We start from the raw sequence: 27,988 nt of genomic DNA, 5'->3' as shown, positions 1-27,988 counted from the left end.
AAAAAGAAAAAAAAAAGGACAAGTATGCGTGTGCATGTGTGTGTGCATTTATTAATTATGCAATGAAGTGAGCTAGTGATCAGAAGTGTGAAGCTTCAAAATGTAATATATATATATATATATATATATATATATATATATATATATATATATATATATATATATATATATATACACACACACACGTGTGTGTGTATGTGTATACACATACACATACGTACGTGTGTGTGTGTGTGTGTGTGTGTGTGTGTGTGTGTGTGTGTTTATATAACTTCCAGCCTTAAAAAAAGCTAGCAACAGGCCTGTGTGCATGTTCACAAACACATAAGCATCCACACAAGTGTTTATGAGTTCCATCCACAACACACACGCACACACACACACACAAATTTACCTATTTCACTACTAAACTCAATACTTAATAAAATTTCGGTGACGGCTACACACTTCCTCTACAATGAGCTTCTCTATCTCAATGTGTTCAGCCTTCTGGTGTTCAGTGAGTCGCAGAAGACTGCTCTCGCGCTCTGTTACCAGTGTAACTTCCTCCCGCCTTGTCTGTAGCAGGTTCCCAATCACCAGGTCATGCTTGTATTTCCGAAGGGCAGCTGTTGCCTTCTCAATCAGCTTCTTCTCATCTGTCTCAAGCTTAAAGGACACCACATACAGCTCTGGACCCCACACAGAGACCAAAGGACGCAGCATCTTGGGCACCAGCTGTAGCTGCACCGTTAGTGGACCAGATTCTGACTGAATCTTGTGCTCTGAGATCTCATCTGTTTTGAAAAAAAGGGAATGGTAGGTGGATGGGAGAGATAAAAAACTATATATCATGTGTGATTTGAAATAAGACACTCATTGCCTCAGTGACAAGATTTAGTTTCAGTCTAAAATGGATCTTATACATATAAGACAAAAATGTCACAAAAGTGAGATTTTTTGTTATTATTTGAGAGACACTTTGAAATGTATTGAGATGAAGGGATTCATTAAGAATGAGGTGCAAAGAAAAAATCGTATGAAGGCCATGTTTCACATTTCATGTCCCATGATTGCCGAAATGCATTAGCATGTGTAACTTGTCTACGAAATCCTATAATCTGTAAGTCACTCCTCTTCTTGATTTACCATTATGCTGCCATCTACATCAAGATATTAGACCTTTGGTTATGATGATCACCTAGGCCTCAACAGATTTTTAGTTATCGTTGTGTTTCCTTCCATTGTCACTTTGCAGTGAACTAGATTAATTCAGTTTGAACTGTAACCATACATGCATAGTTCTCTTTTGACATTCCCAGTACAGATGAACTAATAACATCATTAAATTTATCAATATACTTTATCATCAAATATTCTCAATGCTAGTTGAGTAGCCATATCATAAACTATATAAATTTATCCCATCTATTATGTCCTATTGCTATGCAAGACTTGTCTTGATGTGAATATTCACCTACCTTAATTAACAAATATGCTTACTCTCTCTCTCTCTCTCTCTCTCTCTCTCTCTCTCTCTCTCTCTCTCTCTCTCTCTCTCTCTCTCTCTCTCTCTCTCTCTCTTGCCTTTATGACCAAATTTAATAAAGAAAGAGACACCAACAATGAGGAGTACAGAAACAGCACCCTGAGGAATGTAGAAGTCAGACACAGCTGCTGCCAGGTACAGCAGAGCCTTGGGGGCCAAGCGCTGCAGACACTGAGTGGCAGAACGAAGGAGCCAGAGATAATCACTGAGGGAGGTGAAGGTGAGCCACAGAAGGCGGCCCTCAGACTTGATCTGCTGGTACTCGCGCCATACTGGATGCACCTGTGAAGATGTGGAGAAAATGAAGAGGGCATTCATAAAGTTGTGTTTTTACAGGACTGTGTCAAGATTGCAATATTTCATCTTTTTACTACTAAATTGTCACATTTTTCTTAACATTTATCTATATTGTTTGTAGGCATCACTTCTTCAAGTAATGCACTCTATTGATATACTTTGTTATTTGGAATGCATTTCATCAATAAATCAATTGTAAATATGAATATTGTTATGATATAAGAAATTGGTGGCAAGCTCAACCCTCAACTGGAAGGCAATTGTTCTTTCCTTAGTCACAAACTGACCTTAGTCACTCAAGAAAAGCACATGGCTTTGCAGTAGTCACCTGCTATGGACATGAGAGGTGATGCTCCATGGATTAAAAATTATGTTTAAGGCTGCCAATGTTACTTAAGTTAATGAAGATAAAGTTGAGGGAGGGTGTCAAGACACTTATGGTTGATACCAGAGGAACAGTCCAACCTGGGGACAGTTATGGTCTCCTCCCAGAAGGGGACTCTCGAGACTGGTGTAGGAATTGCCATGTTGAAATTTTGAATTTCAAGTTTTTAGTGAAAGGGGTGTATGTTAGATGCTGTCTTTAGAGGATAGGGTGTGTTGTGAGACACAAAAGAAAACATTCAGGGAGGTCACAGCTGGGTAAAAGATAAGCTCACAGCACCCACCTGGTCCAGTGCTTGTGAGACCTCCCTGGGAGTAATAATAATCTTGGCAAGTGTCTACTTCCTCCTTGCTAACTGCATCCTTATCTATTTCTTCCCACCTTTGTCTTGAACTCTTTCAAAGAGTAAGTTTCAAGATACTTCTCATAATTTTTAAATATTCCTTTGAACACTTTAGGAACTGACACCTTTGGTGGGCCTTTTTTTATACATTTTTTGTTACCCTTTTCCAGATTCCATCTTTCATAAAAAAGATCATCAGATACAAGCTGATACTGTACTGTGACAGCTCAAGGAATTCTGGCACTGATATGCAGGCTTTTGTATGATGAGTGTTAGGAATGAAAACTGAATAGATCTTTTTTGTCTGGCTATATTCAGCCACCTCAAAACTGAAAATCAATGAGAAGATCATCTGCACAAAATATACTTGAGACCTCTATGAAGTAAAGCCAAAGGGAATTTAGAACAACCAGGAGCAGAGTGGATGCATTCTTGGTACAAGAGGAGGTGTTGAAAGAGAGAGAACCAGCTAAACATGGCCAGATGTTGCTTCACTTCTGTACATTACCATCATCTTTTTTAAAATGCAACTTCCAGATTCTAGATTTAACTTCCTATCAACTCTACTTTACTTCTATATTTACCAAAGTGGAAGATTAAACCCTTTACAGCTAAAGTTGATGGCCTACACTTTAGCTGCACACAGCCTCAGACCCTTTGAGCTCATTTCTACCTCATCGGCCTTTGAACCTGTGGTGGATGATAATCCTGGGCTACAGTCACTATGACATCTGAGTGTCCACAGTTTACCTTCTCTAGGTTTCTCCAAGTATCCATTTATTGGCCAATTTGCTGGGTGAGCTGTGCTGACTTCCCCAGCATGTATTAGAACTGGGGCCTGTGGATTCAGAGCTAGGTGTGCTAACCATGAAGGTGCACCATTCAAAACAAGTGCAGTGCAAATTATACACTGTGAATATGATATAAATACAGAAGCAAGGAAGAGGAGTATGAAATTGAGTCAGGAATAAATGTGGAAGATTTCTTTTTTTTCTTTTCTTTTTGACATTATGGACAAAAGTTTCTATTTAGTTTATCCAGATCACTGCAAAATGTGGATTATGCACTTCTATTAAAATTACAGCAAAGGGTCAGAACAGCTGACTTTGCCACAAAAGAAAATAAACGTGGATCGGGGACACCTGACAGTCAGGCATAAAAAAATATATATAATTGGTAAACCACAAATTTGCTTAAATCAAGAATTTACTGTTCACTGTTCACAAAAAAAAAAATAAATAAATAAATAAAAAAAAAAAAAAAAAATATATATATATATATATATATATATATATATATATATATATATATATATATATATATATATATATATATATATATATATATATATATATATATATATATATATATATATATATATATATATATAAAATAATGGAAAGAAAAAATTCAGTGTACTGCCAGCCTTACCTGACTAGAGTGTGCTGGGGAAAGCTGTAGGATTCCACCTGGCCCTTCATGCATTGCCTCTAATAAGAACCTGGGATTGAGATGACGCAGGAAGGGAGTGACTGACTTGTCTCGGTGGATGAAAATGACAGCATAATCCTGGCCCAGGAAGTACTCAGTGGAGGCTGCCCCTCGTGTCCCAGCACTGAAGTTATCCACAAACCTGAAGCAATCAACAGAGAGATGAGATTTCCTAATGAAGAGCTCCTCATTAAAAGTCAATAAAGGAATGAGACCACTTAATGAGCCCAAGAAATGAAGGGCTTCTAGTGAAAAGATCAAGGAAGGAAGAAGTGAGAGCTGATTAGTCTACTGCTACTACAGTACCCTCTCAAGTTTTGGGTTGGTTTTCTCCTGAAGGCACAGTGCTAAACTCAAAGAACACAAACTCAAGGTATTGAAAACATTGGAAAAACACTTATTCATTCCATCCGCATGGGCTAAACCTGTGAGCTTGTGTGTTTTGTCCTCACATTTGGCATGATGCAGTGCCACTGCATCTAAAATTGTGTGAGTGTGTGTGTTTCATCCTCAAATCTGGTGTGACACAGTGGTATGGTGGTGCAGTGTCACCACATCTAAAACTGTGAGTGTGTTTGTGTTTTGTCCTCACATCTGATGCGACCCAGCAGTGCAGCATCACCACATCTAAAACTGCAAGTGTGTGTGTTTTGTCCTCACATTTAATGTGACACAACAGTGCAGTGTCATTACATCTAAAACTGTGCATGTGTGTGTCTTCTGTTCTCGCATCTGGTGTGATGCAGCAGTGCAGGGCCATTACATTTTAAACTGTGTGTGTGTGTGTGTGTGTGTGTGTGTGTGTGTGTGTGTGTGTGTGTGTGTGTGTGTGTGTGTGTGTGTGTGTGTGTGTGTGTGTGTGTGTGTGTGTGTGTGTGTTTTGTCCTCACATCCAGACATCATGCTGTGGTGTGGCAGTGCAGTGCCATTGCATCTAAAACTGTGTGCAGTTTTGTCCTCATATCCAGGTGTTACACAGCAGTGCAGTGGTGCAGCACCACTGCATCTGCCACAGTAGTGAGACACTTCTCATTTGTTTGTGCAGTGGCACTGTCACTGGCCTTCCTCTCTCCTTCTTCAGCATACAAGCTGCCATGACTACTATTGTGCCTAACAAAGTTGTCAAAATACCTTCAAACATCTAAGCTGATACGAGAATATTGATTCAGCTTTCTTGAAAGTAAATTAATTTAATTAAGAATCATTCAGTTTGTTAATAATACATACTGAATTCAGTGAGTATTTGATAATAGTGGTCATGCTAAAAGTTGAGTAATATACACTCATTTCCACTGGGTTTGACATTCTTTCAGTCTTAAGTTTTTTATGTGCTCATAATCCATCAGTGCATTGGTTTTATAAGGAGATTGTTAAGGAAGACAGCAGCTTAGTGGTGGTCAGCACTTATACATGATGATCTCAGGGACCTAAGTTTTAATCACACCATTTTTCAAGCTCTCCAGTTGGACAAAGAATAACCCTATCTTCACTTGCAACTGCATCAGAAATCTCCAGGGATGATAAGAGCTTTTGCAAAGGCACCACTTTAAAAATCTGCCTATGTCACTACATGCAGAGGCTGACCAACTAAAGGTAAAACAAAGTTAGAGCATATGCTATAGTTGTGCATAGCCTTGGTGCTCATCTCTGTATTGCTGGCTTATGAGCCTGTAGTGTATAATATTCCTTTTCTTGGGACACAGGGCCACTGTAACATCTTTACTTCTACAGTTTACTTTTTCTAGGTTTCCCTAGGTGTTCATTTACCAACCAACCAAAAGGAAGGATGAACAGCTGGGTGAGTTGTAGGCCAACAGCCCAACCCAAATTTGTAGTCTTTGGATTTGTAGCCATGCACACTAGTCATTGCACCATATAGGGTAGGCCTTCACAAATATAAGAAGCTAACCATCAATGCCTCAAAAAGAAAGAAAAAAGTATAAAAAAAATACAGCTAGTTGTAGCAGAATTGTCAACTGGTGCAAAAAAAAAGAAAATAAATTAACAACTTCAGGTGAATGGAAAATACTAAACACAATGGAAGTCTATCTACCTCTCTATCTCTCTTTGATGATGGCTCATCACCTGGCTCATCACCTAAGTATACCTGATATTTACTGCAATATCATGGATCCACAATAACTACACGGAGTATGGTGAAATATTAATTGTTCCATTCTGAGTAAAAATCTCAGCAAGACCTCTGTGGTAGGCTGGTAGCCCTGCTTACTGTCCCACAGTCTGAGCAAAATTCAACCTTCCTTAACATGTTAACCACTATAAGTGATTGCTGGAACTCCTATGTGGCGTCATAATGTTTACCACACACCAATGGCCAGTGCTGTGGCAGCAGCGGTGCAAGGAGGTGGGTGGGTGTTGTGCTCCTCTTATATTCTATGTTAGACCAATAAAAGTCTTGTGACATGGATGGTACATATGGTGATACATCAGTCTGAACAGTTCAGCAGCACCACATGAGCCACCCATGGTCATGACATCCTATGGTGCACCTGTGGCTCAAATAGCAACCATTTATGTTGAATACTTTAGTCATCTGGCTGCCAATGGTACAACACCATAAATGATAAATGTTACATGCTTTGAAAAATAACACTTCTGCATATTCTTATATGTTACAGATATCACTCAATGGACACTGCATGTTTTTATGGACATCACAGGACATCATCATCTTCTGATGACAGTGATGGGTGAAAAAGCTATGAACCCTCACCAGAGGAAATGGTATCAAGTGATTTATCTGATACAAGTGGTATTAGAGCCTCTGAAGATGATACAACAAGTGCTTCATCAAATGATGCAAGCATGAATGGTTAGGCTGCCACTTCTAATCAAACTGTATGGCAAAACATCACTTATGTATGCACAGCAAGTGAGCAGATACATTACAATTCATCATCATCATCTGAAAGAGATATTCAGCCCATTGATGTCTATAAAAATTTTTTTACAGATGAAGTTATTGATTTGATGGCTAGGGAAACTAGTAGGTAGTACTTTAAAGATAGTGCAGCTGCAAAGCCTATTAAAAGATGCTCTAAAATGACTATTTGGAAACCAGTAACCTCCAAGGACATTCAACAGTTTTCAGAATTCTGATGATGATGGGCTTGAACAAAAAAACAACCTTTGATTGTTACTGGGCTAAAAGTAAAATTTATGGCAAAGCTTGTACAGAATGTTATGCCAAGAAACAAATTTGAGCTAATCCTACACTTTTTTGCATTCTGTAGACAACAGTCAAGAAGATGAAAGTGACGAACTGTACAAAGTATGGTCACTCATCCGACTCCTGTCTCAAAACTGAAAATGTTACACCTGGTGAGAAAGTTGTCACAGATGAAAGCTTAGTTATGTTTTGTGGCAGAACAATATTATGACATTAAGTACCCAACAAAAAACACAAATATGACTTCATAGTATATAAATAGATATATAAGTAGATGGATACACAAGGAAATTTGTAATTTACAAAGGTATAAGAGAAACACTACTAAAGATTTAAAACATTCTGAATATGTTGCAATGTTGCTAATGAAAGGCCTGTTGAGGGAAGCCATAACTCTGTATATTGACAACTTATACTCTTCTGTAGCCCTGGCTAGGGTCCTTCTAGAAAAATCAACATATTTGTGTGGAATACTATGCAGTAATAGGAAAGAGAATCCTAAGACTAACAGACAACAAACTGAAAAGACGTGAAGTTAATGGAAAAAAAACTCAGATGGCATAAAAGTTCTGAAATGGAAAGATAAGTGTGATGTCTGATGCTAACAAATGTTCCAGAACATACTACTGACAAAGTGACAACTGTATCCAGAAGAGGCAAAGAGATAGAGGAACCACAATCTGTCTCAGATTACAATGCTGCCAAAAAGGGAGTACATTACTCTTCCCAGATGTCAGCATAATATTCACCTGTGCGTAAAATTTTTAAGTGGTATAAAAAGTAGTATTTAAGCTTCTTTTGGGAACAGTAATTAATTCTTTCCTGCTTTTCAATAAGTATCATGCAAAGAAAACATTGCTAATGAAGGAATTTCATGAATCTTTAGTTCTTTCTCTTACCACAGGATCTCCAACAGAGAAAATAAACACTGGAAGAGTCTCTCTCTGGGAGGTAAAGTTTCCATTGCAAGAGAGTATCTCTCTGGGAGATAAGGTTTCATCTCATTTTCTTGCTGAATTGCAGGGTTAATCTAGAACAGTGAGAAAAAGATGCATAGGGTGCTATCAGATCCTTAGTCTGAATAAAGGAAGTGTAACTGCAGCTTCAGAAGCTAGGAGAGTGAAAACTGTATGTAATCAATGCGATAGCACACCACATGTATGCCTCACATATTTTGAAAGAATGCATTCTGATGAGTAATAATGAGCCTTCAAACAGAAAATACTGCTGCAATCAACTTTTTAATCATTGTTTGAATGAAAAAGCTGAATAAATGAATGCTCAAGGATAAAGTTTTTATTTGTCTAGCTATAAATAGGACACAGGCTTTTTATTTGTTACAGGAAAAGTTCTCCTTTGTACAAGATATGATGAATATTAATTTCACTGAGATTACATAAAAGTGTTATGTTCTTTTGCTTCATAATAAAAGAATATATAGATAAATTTTCAAGGACACTACATTTATATATCGAGTCACGATTGAGATACAATTTTTCTTTTTCTTATTACCATTTATAGTTCCATCTTTGTACTCTGAGAAGTTATAATGGCACTGAAGAAAAAATACTCTTTCATTCTTTACACTCATTATTTTTGCTTTAAAATAAAAACAAATTTAACTGAATTTCAAAGTATACTGAGTTTTCTTGTCTTAATGTAAAAAGTTGTAAACATATTTTAAGGTAAAAGTGCATTTGCCTACAAATTATAATCTTTCAGTGTTATAGTTTTGAGTAGATTAATAATTAAACATTAATATAAAAGATTTGTTTTATTTTTGCCAATTATTTAGATGAATTTATTGATAGAAGAAGAAGAAGAAGAAGAAGAAGAAGAAGAAGAAGAAGAAGAAGAAGAAGAAGAAGAAGAAGAAGAAGAAGAAGAAGAAGAAGAAGAAGAAGAAGAAGAAGAAGAAGAAGAAGAAGAAGAAGAAGAAGAAGAAGAAGAAGAAGAAGAAGAAGAAGAAGAAGAAGAAGAAGAAGAAGAAGAAGAAGAAGAAGAAGAAGAAGAAGAAGAAGAAGAAGAAGAAGAAGAAGAAGAAGAAGAAGAAGAAGAAGAAGAAGAAGAAGAAGAAGAAGAAGAAGAAGAAGAAGAAGAAGAAGAAGAAGAAGAAGAAGAAGAAGAAGAAGAAGAAGAAGAAGAAGAAGAAGAAGAAGAAGAAGAAGAAGAAGAAGAAGAAGAAGAAGAAGAAGAAGAAGAAGAAGAAGAAGAAGAAGAAGAAGAAGAAGAAGAAGAAGAAGAAGAAGAAGAAGAAGAAGAAGAAGAAGAAGAAGAAGAAGAAGAAGAAGAAGAAGAAGAAGAAGAAGAAGAAGAAGAAGAAGAAGAAGAAGAAGAAGAAGAAGAAGAAGAAGAAGAAGAAGAAGAAGAAGAAGAAGAAGAAGAAGAAGAAGAAGAAGAAGAAGAAGAAGAAGAAGAAGAAGAAGAAGAAGAAGAAGAAGAAGAAGAAGAAGAAGAAGAAGAAGAAGAAGAAGAAGAAGAAGAAGAAGAAGGTCATAAATGTACCACCAGTGGAACATGTGGCGATTTTCAATGTATCATTGGTGGTACATATGGTGGTTCACATGTTAAGTAATACTTATATTTCTTTCCTTAGCTCAACAATGACACAAGTTAGGCAAATTTTCTTCACATCCATGGATGAAGCAGTATTTGTTCAACTATTTCACAGCTTTCAACCTAGATAAGATGAAAAAAAAACTAAGCTTTATACAACTTTTTATGTGAAATCTGAAAGCATCCTCATTCAGAAGTATTTTTTGTCTGAGAAGACATATTCAGTTTTAAGCATAACTTAAATAATAGCTGAACATAATGACTATCAGTAAAGTGGTGAATAAACCACAAAATTTTATTCTTAACTTATACTCACCATATTTACCTTGTTTTTACCATATTGAGGTTGAAAACTATGATGTAGTTCAACAAACACTGCTTCACCCATGAATGTAAACAAGATTGTTGAATTGGGTGAAGAAATACTAGCATTTCTCAAAGAAGGTCGAGTTTTGCTCAGACTGTGGATAGTAGACAGAGCAGAGTTATGAACACATATTTCTTTGTACTACTTCTAGCTTCTTGTTATGTACACTTATATACAAATTACAAAGAAGTGCACTCTTTGTGGCTTGGTGGTTGGGAGCAAAATTAGTTAACTCAACTTGGTGGTGGCCAGTAGAAAACTGATCATTGTGGCTGTTGCTGATGCTGTCAATATTAGTTGAGAAAGGAAGCAAGATGTGTGCAGTGAAATTTTTAATTTGCTCTCAATGAATTCAAGAAAGCTATGAAGTGTATATATATATATATATATATATATATATATATATATATATATATATATATATATATATATATATATATATATATATATATATATATATATGTGTATATATATATATATATATATATATATATATATATATATATATATATATATATATATATATATATATATATATATATATATATATATATATATATATATATATATACAGTAAAATCCCTCTCATCCGGCATTCAAGTATCCGGCAGCTTCAAGTATCCGGCACATCTTTCCCCTGAGCCTTCAAATCAATAAAAAATCAATGTGTGCTCATAAAATCGATTAAAATTCCCGCACGAGGCATACTTTGTCCCCTCGCCACCAGAGCGCACTGCTTCGCGCCACCCGCAGCCCACTGCACTGTGTTTACTCAGTGACTCAGTCCCGCGTGTGCACTGTTTATCACCTGACACCTTCATCATGCCTAAAGTTGTACAAAAGAGGAAGCGTGTTGTGCTTACACTTAAGCAGCTGATCAGATCAGCTGATCTTTGTTATGGTAAGATGCGCGAGTGTAGGGTGGTGATTGTGGACATAATTTCACTTCTATTCAAGTATCCAGCATGTCGGCGGTCCCGTTGATGCCGGATAAGAGGGATTTTACTGTGTGTGTATATATATATATATATATATATATATATATATATATATATATATATATATATATATATATATATATATATATATATATATATATATATATATATATATAATTCCTTCCAATTTTTCTAAGAGGGGTACTGACTAAGGACTAAAGAAAAAAGAAAAAAAAAAGGCACACTAAAGATGCCAGTCCCAAGAAACAAGGTCAGAATGAAACCAAACTTAAAGAAGTGTCTGAAAATCAAATCATAGGTAGCAGGAAATGCGGAAACAAAGAGGGAGTTTCATAGTTTTCCAGTAAAGGGATGAAAGACTATGAATACTGGTTAACTCCAGCATTAAAGAAGTGGACAAAATTAGAGTGATAGAAAATCATGTGCAGCAAAGCTGCATGAGGAGGGGAGACATGCAGTTACCAAGATCAGAAGAGCAGTTAGCATGAAAGCATTGATAAAAGATAGCAAGAGATACAAAACCATGGTGAAGAGTCAGTTATAGGAGAGGAGTTGATAAGACAAAATGCTTCTGATTCCATAATGTTCAAGAGAGCAGTAAGAGTGAAACAGGGTATTCCATACATGGCCCTTGTACATAGTTAGAAGCTGAGGGAGTGAGAAAAACTGGGAAGACAGTTCAGAACATCTAACTTCATAGATGCTATTTTAGCAAGAGATGAAATGTGAAGTTTCCACTTTTGATTATTAGTAAAGAATAGACCAATGATGTTCAGTGTAGAAGAGAACAGTTGAGTATGAAGAAAAGGACAGTTATCTAGAAAGTTGGATCAAGATGATAGATGGAAGCACTGGGTTTTTGAGGGATTGAACACTTAAGTTTGCTCTGCCCTAAGTATAAATTGTTGAAAGTCAGGCATTCTGTGACTCCCCAGCAAAAGCTGTTACATTCCTGATGGGTTGGATGCCTAAGGAAAGACATAGAAAAGTGGAGTGGTATCATTAGTGTAGGAATGGAAAGATGTCCATGGTGGGATGTAGAGGTGCAGGATGTCTGTTGGTGAAATTATGTATTCAATCATGATTTCTACAAGTTTTGGAGCATTACAGTATACCCATAAAGAGACAAGCAGTTACAATAAACCAGTGATTTACCAATGCACATCACACAAGGATAAATAAAATAATAAGCTTTATGGCACCATGCTTGCCCAGGCAGGGATGAGGGAGTAGCGAGGCTAGTAGCAAACAAGCTGATTGCCAATCAGTCACTTCCAGTTTGGTGCCAAGACAGTGCCAATGAATACATTTAATTTAGATTGTATTCCATAATTTTGAGAGAAAAACTGCCCGTTATGCCATACAATTACAGTAATGTGGGGTATGTGGATAGTGCATATCTGCCATGGACACTCACCCAACCAAGCCATTATATCTGTTGCCCACCCAAACTTGATTTTCAAACCATGGTTAAACACAGAATCAAAATAACCTGTACTTTCACCTCTAGCAATAACTGTAGAAACCTGTGCTACATCCTGTACAAAACCCTGTCAAGTTTCCAATTTACTTTCTTCCAAAGGCTTGGCATTAAACTCAAGAGTCATGAAACACAGGGTATTGAAAACATTGAAAAAAACACTTATTCATTCTAGGAGTGGAGTTGACTTTTCCCCACTTGACTCCTTTACTATTTCAAAATACCTTTAAACTGTTTGTGTTGCAATATAAGGGAAGAATGTTCAGGTAAAGATAAACAATGGAATACAAATTTTATTGAAAATTATATATGAAAAATAAAAATCACTGACATTTCATTTCCTCACTCCAGAGAATGGTCCACAAGTAAGAAACTTTCCAATTTGTTGTCCATATCCTACAAAGATACAGTATCATATTCAAAGTGATCATCTTCAACAACAGCAAGTGGTATTGCTTCTTTTTGGTGATGGGTACTGAAGTACCATATGATCAAAGCTTGTTGGCAGCTTTTCATTCATATTCATTTAAACTGTTATGAACTATGTGGATGTATGTCATATACCAGTCAGAAGTAGAATAAAAATTGTGAATGATCAATTTTTCTATTATTGCAAATATTTCATCATCTGGCTAGTGGATGGCTTATCTTTCTTTTCTTCTTTTTTTTTCTTCCTCCTTGTGCTCCTCTTCCATTATATCTTCCAAACTTGGCTTCAGTGGCTCTTTTTCCACTGAGTTCTTCAATGTTACAATACTGATAAGGTCATAGCCCTCTGATGAGTAATGCTTTAGCCACCTGAAGCAGTGAATCCACATCTACTCCTACAGTTTGTCTCTCTAGTGCTGTGCTGAGCTCACCTTCATTCATTGCTGCTTCAACGTTAAAATTATAAAAGAAACTTTGTGCCGTCATAATGTATTTGGGTGTGGCTGATGCTGGTAGTTCTGCTGGAGATGCTGCTTTCCTGTGTCTGATATACTGTTTATGGTGGGTGATGTGGGGCTTCAACTTCCAGTGCATTGTCTACTTGCATTAGTAACTGAAATACACAAAAAGTAAACAAAGCTAGATCTAACCATGAAAGAAACTTCTGCATGTGTGTGTGTGTGTGTGTGTGTGTATGTGTGTGTGTGTATGTGTGTGGAATATAAATCTCTCTCTTTTTCTGTCAGGCAAATTACATTAAATTACAGTCCTTATTTATCATCTGTAAATACCTCTGCTTGTGGATAAACACCTCTCTGTTCATCTGGCTCATCAATCTCATTTTTCACTAACATCAGTATCTGTAAAAGATAAACAATAATGATAATTGCTGGATTTGTAGTTATTACCAAGACTTTTCCACTGTGTGTGTGTGTGTGTGTGTGTGTGTGTGTGTGTGTGTGTGTGTGTGTGTGTGTGTGTGTGTGTGTGTGTGTGTGTGTGTGTGTGTGTGTGTGTGTGTGTGTGTGGAGCATTTTCAGACTGTTGATATTTGTGTGTTTAAGATTCTCTCTCTCTCTCTCTCTCTCTCTCTCTCTCTCTCTCTCTCTCTCTCTCTCTCTCTCTCTCTCTCTCTCTCTCTCTCTCTGACAGACAGACATATGAATGTTCTACTTACACTGACAGCATCCAGTGTTTCCTCAAACTCTTTCAAAGTTCTCCTATGGAATTCTAATTTGATATTGGTGATAATTTCTTGATCCAAGGACTGAAGTACTGCAGATATATTAGGATGAAACAACCTCACAGAGGATTGGCAGCCTTTGAGGAGTAGTGGTTGCACATAAGTGTTGTCCATCAACATCAGTTTGAAAGCCAGGGTGTTCTTCTTACAGTATTTCTTTCCTTCAAGTATAAAGTGATTATCTAGCCACACTAAGCAGGTGACAATTGTTATGTATTTTTTTCATTGCAGGTCCAGAGCATATTCAAATTTTTCCTGTCCTTGTGGCACTAAATGTGAGGGTGGGCAATGATGTATGAAACAAGTGGTTTCATTTTACAGTCTCCAGTTGTACTGACTGTAAAGAGAAAGTTGAAGTGCTATTTATTTTCCTTATGTCCTCTGGATTTCTTTTCCTTATCAGTTATTGCTAATTTTGGCTGCTGTTTCCAGTAAAACAGTTTCACTGGTATTAAACATTTGACAGAGATCATAATCACTGTCTTCTATCATCTGTTTTAAGACACCGGTGAAATTTTCTACCTCCTCTGTAGATGTATCTACCATTTCAACCAGCCACTGAGTCCTTTAAGTAAGCCTTTTCCTGAACCTTGAGAGCCATTTATTATTAGCATAAAAAAGTTTCATTATCAGTATTCAACTTATGTGCTACTGCACCATATATTTTCCTTGCTTTCAGTTTTGCCTTACCATAAGATATGCACACAACTATGTAATTTTTGCTGTCAATACATTTTTTCAAATAATGCTCTGTAGTTATCATCAACCTGGTTATTGGATGCAAGTAAGCAACTCAAATCACAGTAGTCCACAAAAGTTAGGCCAAAATAAGTCAACTCATGTCAAATCGCAATAGTAATGAAACCAACTTTATCTAGACCATAAATATGGAAAGAATAACATATCGAAAGTTTATTCAGATCAACATATGGGAACATAATCTAATTTGCAAAAATCCAAGATGGCTCCCATAAATTATGAAATTTTTTAGTTTCAATATTTCTTGTCACATCTTATTCTAAATCATTTAAATTTGAAGGTCAAATCCAATGTTTTGTGCCCAAAGAATCTGATTACAAATTTAAAAGCTTTTTAGATCATTAACATGCAAAACATTTTTTATTCTCAATAATAATATAACTGAAAACACCACATAAAAATATATTACTGATTCACTCGTAAATTTATCAATATAATGCACATTAATGCTTCAAATTACAGATGCTCCACATCTTACAAACATTTGAGTTACAAACTTCCTGAGGTACAAACTAGCTCACAGTAGCAAATGTTTACATTTTCTCATATCGCTGCACCAAATGTGAGGACAAAACACACACTCATACTGTTATAGGTTGTGTGGTATGCTGTGCTGTTCTTGGGATACAAGTAATATGTGGTCTGGCTGGAAGTGATATGGACTGTTGAGTAACTGAGTGCAGTATGGACTGTTGTGTGGTTGGTATGATGGTGGCATGTGTGGCTTTGTGTGCACAATATGGCTGGGTGCTATGTGTGGTGTGGTTAAGTATTGTGTGTGGTGTGGTGACTAAGTGTGATGTGGTTTGTTGTGTGGTACCTAACAACATCTCTATTGCTGTATTACCGTACACCCAGGCAAGCAGCTTCCACAACACACAATTTACACATTAATTTAAAAAAAAATAAAGCAAAACACAGCATGTGTGTACAGAGTATTTTGACTTAAAATTACTTGAACTATCATATCCCAGAGTATGTATTTTAACTCGTGGGACATCTTGTATGTGGAGAAACTGGACTGGCCAAAGCAAGTGTGCAACACTGGATTAAGAGTTGCCATGAAACTCCTGACAACAAAGTTCCAGCTCATTAAGCCTGGCCCTTCATATAGGCTCTCAAATAAAACTTTAAATGTTATCAACAGGCAGTTGAAGATCAAACCAACTCTGACAGCCCATGAACTTTAAGAAAAAAAACCTAAACCTCCTCTCTACACTAGTGTCTGTGGGGACCATATCTTGGTATGTGAAGGAGAAGCTCAACCTTCTCTCTCGCATTGCCACAGCAAAGCCACTGCTAAATCTTAAACAGAAAACATAACTGCTATATTTTTAATAAAAAGTACAGCATATGGACACTTAACAAAATCAGATCCATCCTGTGGTCTGATGAGAACATGTTTACTGTCACTGAGGTATCAGCTAGACATGCGAGAAGGCTGCCTAACTGACTGATTTCCTTTGCAGTACACAGTAAAAACTGCAAAACACTGTGAAAATTAGGTAGTTCAGGGGAGTTTTTTCTTACTACAGAGGTAATAAATTATATTCCCTAGAAAAGGCCAGTCTATAAACAAGGTAAGTATGAACACACTTTTTGTTTAATGTGACCTTGACAACCTGAAAATCAGTCTACACAACTGACTCCTGCCTACTTGTGTGACCACTGTACATGCTATGTATCATGAAGTAATCCCTCCAATATCTGGACATTCAATAACCAGACTAGTCAGTATCTGGACATACACACACCAGTCACCAGTGCAACTTAAGCTCCCACTGCACACATCTTTGGCTGGTGTCACTATCACACCATGCTGTGATCCAATTGCACTGCATGGCCTACAACTGTGTGAGTGTATTGTTTTATCCTTACATCTGGCATGTCACACCAATGCAGTGCTGATGCATGGCTTAGGATTATGTGGGTGAGAATGTGTTTTATTGTGACATCTGGCACTGGGACTGTGGCCTAGGACTGCACGGGTGTGTGTGTGTTGTTACGATACCAGATTTAGCCCCTCTCACAGCTGCCCCTAACTCAGGTCAGCTTCCCTAAGCTACTTTCTACATAGCTCAATGCAGGACTCAAATACACATATACAGGGTCCTTCTGGTCTCCTGTGATGATTAAACAAATAAGGTCACCAAACTATTTCACCCTCCTATAAGTAAGGGAGCACTATAACTGCCAAGTAACATCACCTTGCTGAGAAAGAACTGCAAAACCACGTTCTAGGGGGCACAGCTACAACAATGGACAGACAAGTATGATGCTTGTAATATTCCGTGAGCTACCTCCCACTAAAGGCAGAACCACCCACACTCACAGAACATTACATCCTCCTGTTGGTCAGCAGTATATTTACAGCCTCCCAGAGGATGGATCATATCACATAGACACAATACAACCCAGGGAGAGAAGAAACAAACACTGCTCAACAGAGAATCTCTATATCCACTGGCTCCAAAGCTCTCAACAAAACTCTGAATCCCAGTAACATTTAACAGCACAAAATGATGATAACCCAAATACAGTAAAATCCCTCTTATCTGGCATCAACGGGACCGCCGACATGCCGGATACTTGAATAGAAGTGAAATTACATCCACAATCATCACCCTACACTCACGCATCTTACCATAACAAAGATCAGCTGATCTGATCAGCTGCTTAAGTGTAAGCACAACACGCTTCCTCTTTTCTACAACTTTAGGCATAATGAAGGCGTCAGGCGATAAACAGTGCACACACGGGACTGAGTCACTGAGTAAACACAGTGCAGTGGGCCGTGGGTGGGGCAAAGCAGTGTGCTCTGGTGATGAGGCGACAAAGTATGCCTCACGCGGGAATTTTAATCGATTTTATGAGTACACAGTGATTTTTTATTGATTTTAAGGCTCGGGGAAAAATGTGCCGGATACTTCAAGCTGCCGGATACTCAAATGCCAGATGAGAGGGATTTTACTGTACAAGACAAGAGACAGGGAAGGGCAAGGGGACTCACTGCCTAACTGGCACAACACTAAGTCAGCCCCATAACTGGGGCTGGGTAAGATAAGCTGGTGTTTATCTTAGCCACTAACTCATATGGAACACTAGCTAATAAATGCCCTCATATATATATATATATATATATATATATATATATATATATATATATATATATATATATATATATATATATATATATATATATATATATATATATATATATATATATCCCAACCTCATGCCAATTCTCTGTCCCTTGTGACAACTTAATTGTATCTGTCTGCATGATGCATGAGGCCCAACTGGACAAAGGAAACAACATCATCCCATGCACTCTTGGGTGTGGGTGAGTTGCATGACTAAGGACAAGGAGGGAGACAGAAGGGACATGGGGTGATGAGCCACAGCCCCACTCTCATCACATTTATCACTAACTTCACTCAATAGATACAATTATCTTACAAAAATTATTGCAAGCAAACTACAAGGGCTGGGTGAAGACTTATTACATAATAGGCAAGGTCAACCATTCCATTATCAAATATAGTGGACTCAACATGAGGAGACAAAGGGAAGGTATCAAAATCAATGTAAGAAGATTTGTTAGATGTGAAATTTTAAAAGTAAATGAGTGAGAGCGGACAGGTAGTTATTGTGCCTCAGGCACATTCTCTCTCTCTCTCTCTCTCTCTCTCTCTCTCTCTCTCTCTCTCTCTCTCTCTCTCTCTCTCTCTCTCTCTCTCTCTCTCTCTCTCTCTCCTCATCTTCTTTCTACTTCTTTTCTTCCTTCCCACTACTTCACTGTGCATAACAGTGTTTTGCCCTCACATCCAGCATGATGCAGCAGCATGGTGCCACTGCATGACTTAAGACTGTATGGTTTGGTGTGAGTTAGCACTGTGGTGCCACTGAAGCAAGACACAGCACTGTGCAGCAGCACTGCAGTAGTGAAACCTCTCTCATTTTTTTGCATGTGTTTTCACAATACAGTGACACCACTGCCATATAGTGTGACACCAGCCTTTCTCTTCACTTCTCTCACATGCAAGCTAGCATGACTAGTGTTCTGCCAAACAACTGAGTTAACCCTTCTGTCTCATGTTTCCTTGAGGTAATGAGGCATCGTTGTCATTATGTGATCACACATTGAGGAGTTTCCGGCACTCATCATTTGGAGCTGGGCAAGAGCATACAGTATAGTATGGTATAGTACACCTGTAACTATACTAACTTATCTAATGTCCTTAATCAGTGCAGTATTAACAATTTCATTAAATAAAATTCTAGACATCAATTAATTTTAACAGACATAAATTATTTGATGCTTGAAATTTTTTGGTGCTGACGTGTTCTTGAACTATTTCACTGACAATTATCTTTACTATGTATTTCAATTTCTAAGTGAATGTTGATTTGTGACTTCTCACAGCACTTTAAGGGAATTCCACCTTTTTCTTATGAAAATATAATATTTGATATCCACTCTGTGCTAAATCCCTTTTATTAGTTGCTGCATTCACAGGTATCTCAGAATCTTCAACCTTACTATTCACCATCTTGATTTGCTAGCTGTAATACAAATAGGATAAGCAAGTAAACATGATCCCTGTTGAATAAGATTAAGACAAATCAACTTTTTCTTAATTCCTACAGCATCAACAGAGTTAATTGAACACTGTAACACCCTACTTGCTTAAGCATCAACCTTGTTTATTTAATGCCATTATAGTAATTACATGAACTGCTTCCTCCTGGTGGACTGTGTGATTTTCACACACTGCCACGAGATGGGACAATTTTATGCAGTGGTCAGGACCTGTTAGAATTTGTGCTGAGTTAAACAGCCCACTATACAACACATTTTTCTGTCGTAGGCTGACTGGGAGACACACACACACACACACACACACACACACACACACACACACACACACACACACACACACACACACACACACACACACACCCTTTCACTACCTTATAACAGTGCCGAGGGCTTCCAGGAGTACTGGAGATGCAGTGTTTTCATGTTTTGGTTAAAGTTTTGGTGGTCCAGTTATGTCAAATTGTAGCAGTTTCTCTAGTTACCAGCTATTTTTTGAGTTATAGGACATTCACAAGGTATATAAATCAAGTAAGATAATACATACACATGCATAAGGAGTATGGCTAATATATTTTCATAATATACATATAAAATATAAACTATATCTGGAACGAGATGGAAAAGAACACATAAATTTACAACCTTATCCCATCAACTCAGTGATGATTCCCTCAGGCCAATGCATTTCATAGTCCTCCTTGATCTCATGCTAACAGTATCATGGTGCACCACAGTAGGAAACTAACAAAGGATGAGATTGAAGAGTTGGCTAAATGCATGTGGAACATTATGATTATGAAAGTGATGCATCTGTGAACAGTGATGACAGCATAAATGATAAGCATTATGACCATGATTTTCATGATGAAGTTATCAAGTAGTATTCTACCATAATTTTATGTTATCTTAGGCAATTTTTGCAAAAAAATGAGAAACTGAAAACTGGCTGACACCAGTATGTATCTGAGCTCTACATCTGGCTGACACTCTACAGGTTGATAGCTATGCTTTTGATGAATTATGATACAATTTCTATGGATTTTTGTATTATGTGGTACAATCTTTAACTTAAAATATCTGCCAAATTCCCCCCATACAGGGTTATTCACATATAAATTCCACTATTAAAATTAAGAAGTCAATTTATTACCCAGTGAGACAACTTTCTTCACTAGAATTTGTTTCCTGTCTGAGAGTATCAGTATCAAGTCTCAAAAGGTAAAGATTAATCTGTGAAATGTGAGTAACATTCACTGATAGAAACTCAACCCACACAACCTTCTCTTCCTCCCACACCAAATAAGGCTCAGAAGCCTATCTATCTCTTACCCAACCAGATATGTGCCATTTTCTCAACCCTTAAATCAATAATGCTCCCTTACAAAGTGGTCATACAAAGTCTACAACTTTCCATAAAACTTCCCTTAAGCTCGTTAAGCTTACCAGTATTCCTTGGACTTCATATATCCAAAGATAACTTTAGAAAATTCTATAATCTTTCTCCTCTAAATATTCATTCATTTTAACCATACTGGGCCTCTTTCATTTCCTTTTCAGGAAGTAGTTATAATGCTCTTTCTTCTCAAATGGCATGGTAAAACATGACAATTTTCAGATGTATAAACATGAATGTGTCAACTAAATATTTAAAAAGGAAATAATCAGAAACCCCTCTACTTTTTACGCAAGATCCCAGATACACATTAGTGTTACCAAATCCCTTAAATATTTTAAACACTTCTCTAAAACACCTTGTATCTTTCATCTTTAAAAATGGAATAAATTTGGTTCATGAAGCTTTTCTTCAGAGGGAATATTTCCCAGCTGAACTATCATTTCCATTATTCAACATAATACTCTTTCTAGCTTTTTAATATCTTCCTTGTAATATGGGGAGAGGAACACAATTATGTGCATTATGTATACAAGATGGTATTAAACCAGTGAATTACAAAGTTTTGACACTACCTGTTCTGATTTTTCAAAGGTACTTCAAACAAAGGGATTCAACTTGTTAGTAGTTTTAATATTAATAATCTGAGCGGCAGCAATGAGGAGAAAGAAAAGGAGCGGGGAGGGGGAAAGGAGGGAGAGGAGGAGAAGCAAGTTAAAAAGGACAGCCAATATCTGCAGCCTACCTGACAGTATTGCGTTCAAGGGGGACAGTAGTGCCTCCAGAGGTGACCAGGGCAATGGGATGGTGGCCAACATGGCGCTGACAGAAGGCCTCCATCTGGGCACAGTTTTGGATGTGGCCCCGTGGTGCTGGATTCTGGGCAAAGTACTCCTCCCATTCTTCCATGGTTTCTGATGGCATGATATTTGGTCAAGTTTACTGCAGGAGAAAAAAACTATCTGCTTTCTTAATTCCTCTATAATGAAATAATGGATAGCATAAAACATATACCATATAATTGTTTGCTGCATAACATCAAAGGCATTATAAGACATGCATGTCAATTCTACTCAGGTGAAAGACCCATGAAGGCAAACATGGACTCTGAGGCACACTAATAAGAAACCATGTTTAGGAACCAATATTTTGCAAAACAATCCAACCACTTTCACAGCAATTTCTGTAAACTGCAAAATCCACAACTAAAAGAAGAACAATTTCATTTATGGATTTGTGGGTGTGACAAATTTCATGTAAAATTTGTGGGTGGTGAGCTGAGTAGGTAAGGATAGCATCTGGCTGGGGAATGAGCAGGTGGGCATGGCATGGGAGAGTGACTATGACACCTGTGGGTGGATGGGGAGGGCACCTAGTGGGAGAATAAGTTGGTGGGGGTGGCACCTGGCAGAAGAGTAAGCATGTGAGGATGGCACCTAGTGAGGAAGTGGGTGGATGGGGTTGGTGCCTAGTGGGGAAGTGGCACCTGGTCAGGGAGGGTGATGGCACCTACCACCCACAGCAGTGATTCACAAACTTTGCACTGTGGCTATCACCAAGTGATTTTCCTAAATAAGCCTGATTTTCCTAAATATGTATATGTTCTTTGCCTTTTAGTAGGCCTGCCTTTCACTAACTACAGGGTTGGTACAATGTTGAACTCCAAGATATACCTTCAGTGAACCATTAAGCAACAAAGTTTGACCTACAGCCACATGCCCACCATACTTATCACTCCAACACTAGGCCTCCAGCCAGAAGCTGAAATCTGTTGGGTCTCCATTAAACTGGGAAGGCTTACTACACCTATATATTTTTCGGGTAAATTTTTAGATTTACACCGTAATCCCCCTATCCCCTTAACCTAGCTGGAGGGCTGTGCCACACTGGCCCTCCTCCAGGGATACGAATCTAACCTAACCTAGTTGGGGGATTGCACTTTCCTTAACCCCCCTCACCCTCTCAGGGATACTAACCTAACCTAACATAACCTATCCTACAGGATTGGGTCTAGGGAATTTTTTGGGGATAGTGTCAATGTCTATTTTGAAGGCTATGGATTTCCCACAGAAACTCAGGGATAAAGGTTTTGAGAATTCAGTAAGGTATGCAAAAATCACATTCCCAATGTTGTAGGGCATGATGGTGTAAATCTAATTTTTTTTTTTTTTTTTCAATACAGAACAACAATATTACAATATCAAGTTTTCTTTCTCCTCATCCCAAATGCATCTATGATTATCCAACATGCAAACATGCAAAGCCAACATGCAACCAACATGTAAAATAATAATCTTTGAAAGCAAATAAATAAATAAATAAATGAATAAATAAATAAAAAAATAAAACTTACATTCTTGATAAGCTGTGAACAGTAGCATATATATTAGAATCAAGCCTAACAATGAAACTTAAAAAAAAAGGCAGAAAAGAGAAAGCAAATATTAAACCAAAGCATAACTCCTCCTTGTCTCTAATAACCTCAAGTGACTGGTGTTAACCGTAAATATTTGGTTGTAATTACAAAAGTATAAAATTCATCTTGTGGGTTTCTCATACAGTAAATTACTAAGCCTTACAAATATTTTATCATTAATTAATCACTTAACTGAGAAATCACGATATGCAGTATTCGACCTTTATAAAATTAATTAGTCGTAATTAACGAAAATCATCCACAGATGATGAAAGGGTTAAGTGTTACTTCTAGATACTAATTATCACCTCAAATTATGCTGTAAAAGGTTACTTCTATCAAAGTTGTCTTAGAACTGTCTTTTTCGGGAAAACTAATATTTCCGGGGCTTCCCGTCGCCTCCCGTGGTTACGACCCCTCCCAACAAAAAGTAATGACAAGACAACAACAAAATTATAGTCTGGCAGCATAACATTCTCATTCATTACCGCTGTAAGGCAGGATGAGTGATGTGGCAGGCCCGATGTGACGGTAATGATGCACTGGTGGTGGTATCCAACCTTCTACACTCGATCAGATCAGCAGATCATGTATTTCGCAACGGCCCTCCAAACGTGCTTTTACTTTAGATGTTGATAGCCTGTCTCACAAATAGTGTTTCAGATTTCTTTTCCTTACTTCCTAAACTTCCAATTGTACTCCTGATGTTATTCACCTCTCTATTACTTATAAAATTAACCACAACAATCCCTACAATTCGATACTCGACTCCTCATCCTCCTTCCTCTTCTTCCTCTTGTGACCCACCGATGTAAACACACAGACACACACACACACACACCTCTTCCTCCTCTCCTTATCATTTCTATTTTTTTCTCTCTTCCATCTTGTAAGATTTAGATTGTTTGAAAAAAAATGTATAAAGAATTACTCTATCTACTCTAAAATTATACGAGTGTATATTTCAGTTTACATTCTACCAATGGAAAGTGATAGACACAACACAACTATTATTTACCGACTGCAACGAAACTAACTTTTCTTTTTTTTTTTAAGATTGATATAGCCATTACTAACATACATCTCTGCACTTTTTTTTTTTACTGAAAATACGGAAGATTTAAATAATCCACACTAGCTTACTATTGCAACCTTCGCTCCTCCATCTCTATCGAATATCGACGTCTTGCCGAGCACCCTCATGTGGCCCTGGAACGTTCTCGCATGGACGGGAAAGTAGGTGCATGATGGGTGTTCAACATTTGAATTTCTTAATGCAGCTAAATAGAGCCTCAAAATACATATGTGCATGGAACATTTTCGACATAGCAGTACCGCCGAAACCCGTGTTATATCCTATATTTGGTCTATTGTTCCTCTTCCATTACGAAATCCTGCTTGTTCTTTCATTATTTTTCCCTTTATATTTTTATCCACCCTTGTAAAGATTCAGCCAATTTTTTAAAGCTTATTGGTCTATCATTACCTCTCTCCGTTATATATATATATATATATATATATATATATATATATATATATATATATATATATATATATATATATATATATATATATATATATATATATATTTTTTTTTTTTTTTTTTTATTTATTTTTTTTTTTTTTCTACATAATATTTGGAAGATGATACTGTGTTCAGTCCTCAGGTACATTTTCTTTCATCGTTCTCTGTATGATCTGTGTTAGCCACTTCACGACTGTCTTGTTCTGCTTTCAATAACTCGCTGGGCAATTCGTCTCTTTCTGGTGCTTCCTCATTTGACATACTCTTCAGGCTCTCTGTGTCCTCTTACAGCATTGGTATTACGTGGTACACCTCTCTCTCTCTCTCTCTCTCTCTCTCTCTCTCTCTCTCTCTCTCTCTCTCTCTCTCTCTCTGAAAAGTTCTTTCCTCCTCTTCACTTAGTATCTCCTGGTTCCGGTATTACCTCTACATCTTTTTTTTTTCTCGAGTTAGATTACTTTTCTCATCCTTTAGTTTAGCATACTTGATTCAGGTTTCCAATCTTTTGTAATGTTCTTTATTGTGGCGAAAAGTTTTCTATACTTTTTTTCCCTTTTTTGAAGCTCCGTTCACATTTTCGACATTTTTCAGTCATTCAAGTTCATTTATTTATTTATTTATTTATATTTTTGCTTCTCTACATAGTCTCTTAATTTCTTGGCATACACTTTATATATTTTTTTTTCCATATTCTCATGTGATTAGTTTCTGTTCTTTCTTTTAGCTTTTTTTATTTCATCCACCTTTTGTAAAATATGGATTTTTGCTTCTTTTTTTTTTCTGAGTTTCCTTAAGTTTAAATTTCCGCTTCTTTAGGAATATAATTTTCACATTTTTTTTTTTTTGTATATTTTTTTTTCAGTGACTAATGCCTCAAACTGACCCCCAGATCTTATTTCAAACTCTTTATACTTGTTATTTATTTGTTTATTTATTTTTCGAGATTATACTTTATCTCCTGTTTTTTTTTCTTTTGAAATTTGATTCTCACACTTGAAAGGATGAGTTCATGGCTAGTACTGAAGTTGACTATCTTAAAGGCTTTCGTGTTTAAGACTGAGAACCTCCGTCTTTTTCTCATTTGTACGTAGTCCAAGCATGGTATGTGCGTGTTGCTGGTCAGGGTGTGCCCGAGATCGAAAAGTGTTATTTTGATCTTGGTTGTATCCACCTGTATACATAATCTACTTCCTAAACAAAAAATAATAAACAAATAAACAAATAAATAAATAAAATCTCCGTTTTCGTTTCTGTTGTCAGTTCCGAAATGTTCTATGATGTCTTCATAACCATTTCTTTGTGATCTTTTCGTACTCTTGAAATTTTCCGTTATATATAGTAATTCTTGTTCTCTTGATCTGATTTCTTGTCTAATTATTTGTAGGCGTTTGCTTCTTCGCTATGTGTAGGGTTGGCTGCATATATATGAATGATATTCACATTTCCATATTTTCCTTTCATTTTAATTGATATTATTCTCGACGAGACAGGGTTGTGGTCTATTTATGCTTCATTTGCTTTTCCTTTCAGCAGGAAGGCAACCCCTTCTCTCTGTATATGTTATATTCTTTTCTTAAATATAATATCTTAATTCCATCTTTTCGCTGCCCTGTGAGCTTCAGATATTTCATCCACATCCCATCTAGCTTTGCAAATATACATTCCAATCTTCCTGCCTCATATCATGTTCTGAATATCGCCTTCTTGACGCCTTGTGTGCGAAGACCATCCTCATGGCAAAAAGGACTGCATGGGAAATACACTGTTCCAATCTCCCATTTTCATTATCAACTAAAAGGACACGGGACTTACTGCACTCCATGAAGGGCAAGACTGTACATACGATCACACCTTTCTATCAGATCTCTACAATAAAATATGGCATACCGGTAAATTCCCCGTTTCTTGGGGTAATGTTGCGGTTATTTCACCCCAAAAGCCTGGAAAAGACCACCAGTTGGCATTTCCTTGACCTCTTGCATTTGTAAAGTATTGAAATAGATGGTGAATGGTCTGCTTATGTGATTTTTAAAGAGAGGTAATAATTTATAACCAGTGCTGTATGGTTTCAGAAGTATGTGCTCTACTACGGATGCCTTATTGTCCTTGGAATCTTCTATCTGTGAAGCATTCGCCACCAACCAACATTATACAAGTCTGTTTTTCGACTTGAAGAAAGCGCATGACACAGCTTGGCGTCACGGCATTTTACGTAGTTTTCATGAATACGGCGTTCATGGCCGACTGCCTGCTTTTATTCAACAGTTTTTATCAAATCGTTTTTTTACGGGTACGGATTGGGGCTGTTCTGTCGAAAGATCGTTCACTCAAAGGTGGTGTGCCGCAGGGGCGTATTCTTAGTGTCACTCATTTTACTGTGGCCGTTAACACCTTCTATCAGTGTTCTTCCTGATGGAGTCCGTGGCTCATTGTAAGTAATCTGGATCTATAAGCGCCTCTTCTCCGTTATACAACCCACAACATAAACTGGGATATGGACTTGCAAATTGTAATAGGATATGGCCGTGCAGTGAAGAGGGAGAGGGTGTTCACAAATCTCCTAAACACTTTTGAGCACCTTCTGAGATGCTAAAGGTTTCTGCGAGGGGAAATACTGCGGTAGCGTAATAAACATCTACCAGAAATGAAGGAGATGAAGATGCAGGACATGAGAAAGACCGAAAAGAAAGAACAAAGAAAATGAGCAGGAGGAAGAACATGAAAGAAGGAAGTGGAAGAAAGAAAAGAATTAAGGAATTAGAAAAGAAACGGAAAAAATATAGTGATTAACAAATATTTACCATATAGTTCGTTTTTTAACCCAAATCCATTTTGTGTCCCATAATCTGTATAACACATGAATAATTTAAGTCTGCAACATATTATCGACAATATATGATTGAAAACCATTTTTTTTAACAATATAGTCTTTATGATCCATCAGTATCAATAAGAATCTAAAGAGTATTATCAAACCATTACAGTTGGCACTATGTATGTTGAACGTACTAGAATTATGTTCAC

At 37.1% G+C, this 27,988-nt stretch overlaps 1 protein-coding gene across 7 annotated transcripts; it reads right to left on the bottom strand.

The window, feature by feature from the left end:
* Positions 1-227: 227 nt before the first annotated feature.
* Positions 228-24,605, bottom strand: LOC135114009 (phosphopantothenate--cysteine ligase-like). 7 transcript variants are annotated; one of them, XM_064029652.1, is made up of 5 exons: positions 24,583-24,605; positions 21,769-21,937; positions 3,985-4,186; positions 1,627-1,810; positions 228-776 (listed from the first exon to the last, which is right to left on the bottom strand). In XM_064029652.1, exons 2-5 carry the CDS (start codon positions 21,930-21,932, stop codon positions 412-414), a joined length of 915 nt encoding a protein of 304 aa, XP_063885722.1. In that variant the 5' UTR covers positions 21,933-21,937; positions 24,583-24,605; the 3' UTR covers positions 228-411. The 7 variants fall into 7 exon arrangements, with proteins under 7 accessions (XP_063885722.1, XP_063885696.1, XP_063885713.1 ...); XM_064029626.1 differs by lacking the exon at positions 24,583-24,605 and adding an exon at positions 24,194-24,260; XM_064029643.1 differs by lacking the exon at positions 24,583-24,605 and adding an exon at positions 23,748-23,845.
* Between the last annotated feature and the right edge of the window lie 3,383 nt (positions 24,606-27,988).

This window comes from Scylla paramamosain, chromosome 2 (genome assembly GCF_035594125.1).
Source record: "Scylla paramamosain isolate STU-SP2022 chromosome 2, ASM3559412v1, whole genome shotgun sequence".
NCBI lineage: Eukaryota > Metazoa > Arthropoda > Malacostraca > Decapoda > Portunidae > Scylla > Scylla paramamosain.
This window is presented reverse-complemented; position numbering and strand designations above follow the sequence as displayed.

Excerpts from the sequence above, each read along its gene's own strand:
- LOC135114009 (XM_064029652.1), bottom strand. The coding sequence starts at position 21,932 with ATGGAAGAATGGGAGGAGTACTTTGCCCAGAATCCAGCACCACGGGGC. Across the intron at positions 4,187-21,768 it reads CTTGAACGCAATACTGTCAG|GTTTGTGGATAACTTCAGTG; the intron begins GTAGGCTGCAGA and ends TGATTGCTTCAG. Across the intron at positions 1,811-3,984 it reads CCCCAGCACACTCTAGTCAG|GTGCATCCAGTATGGCGCGA; the intron begins GTAAGGCTGGCA and ends ACATCTTCACAG.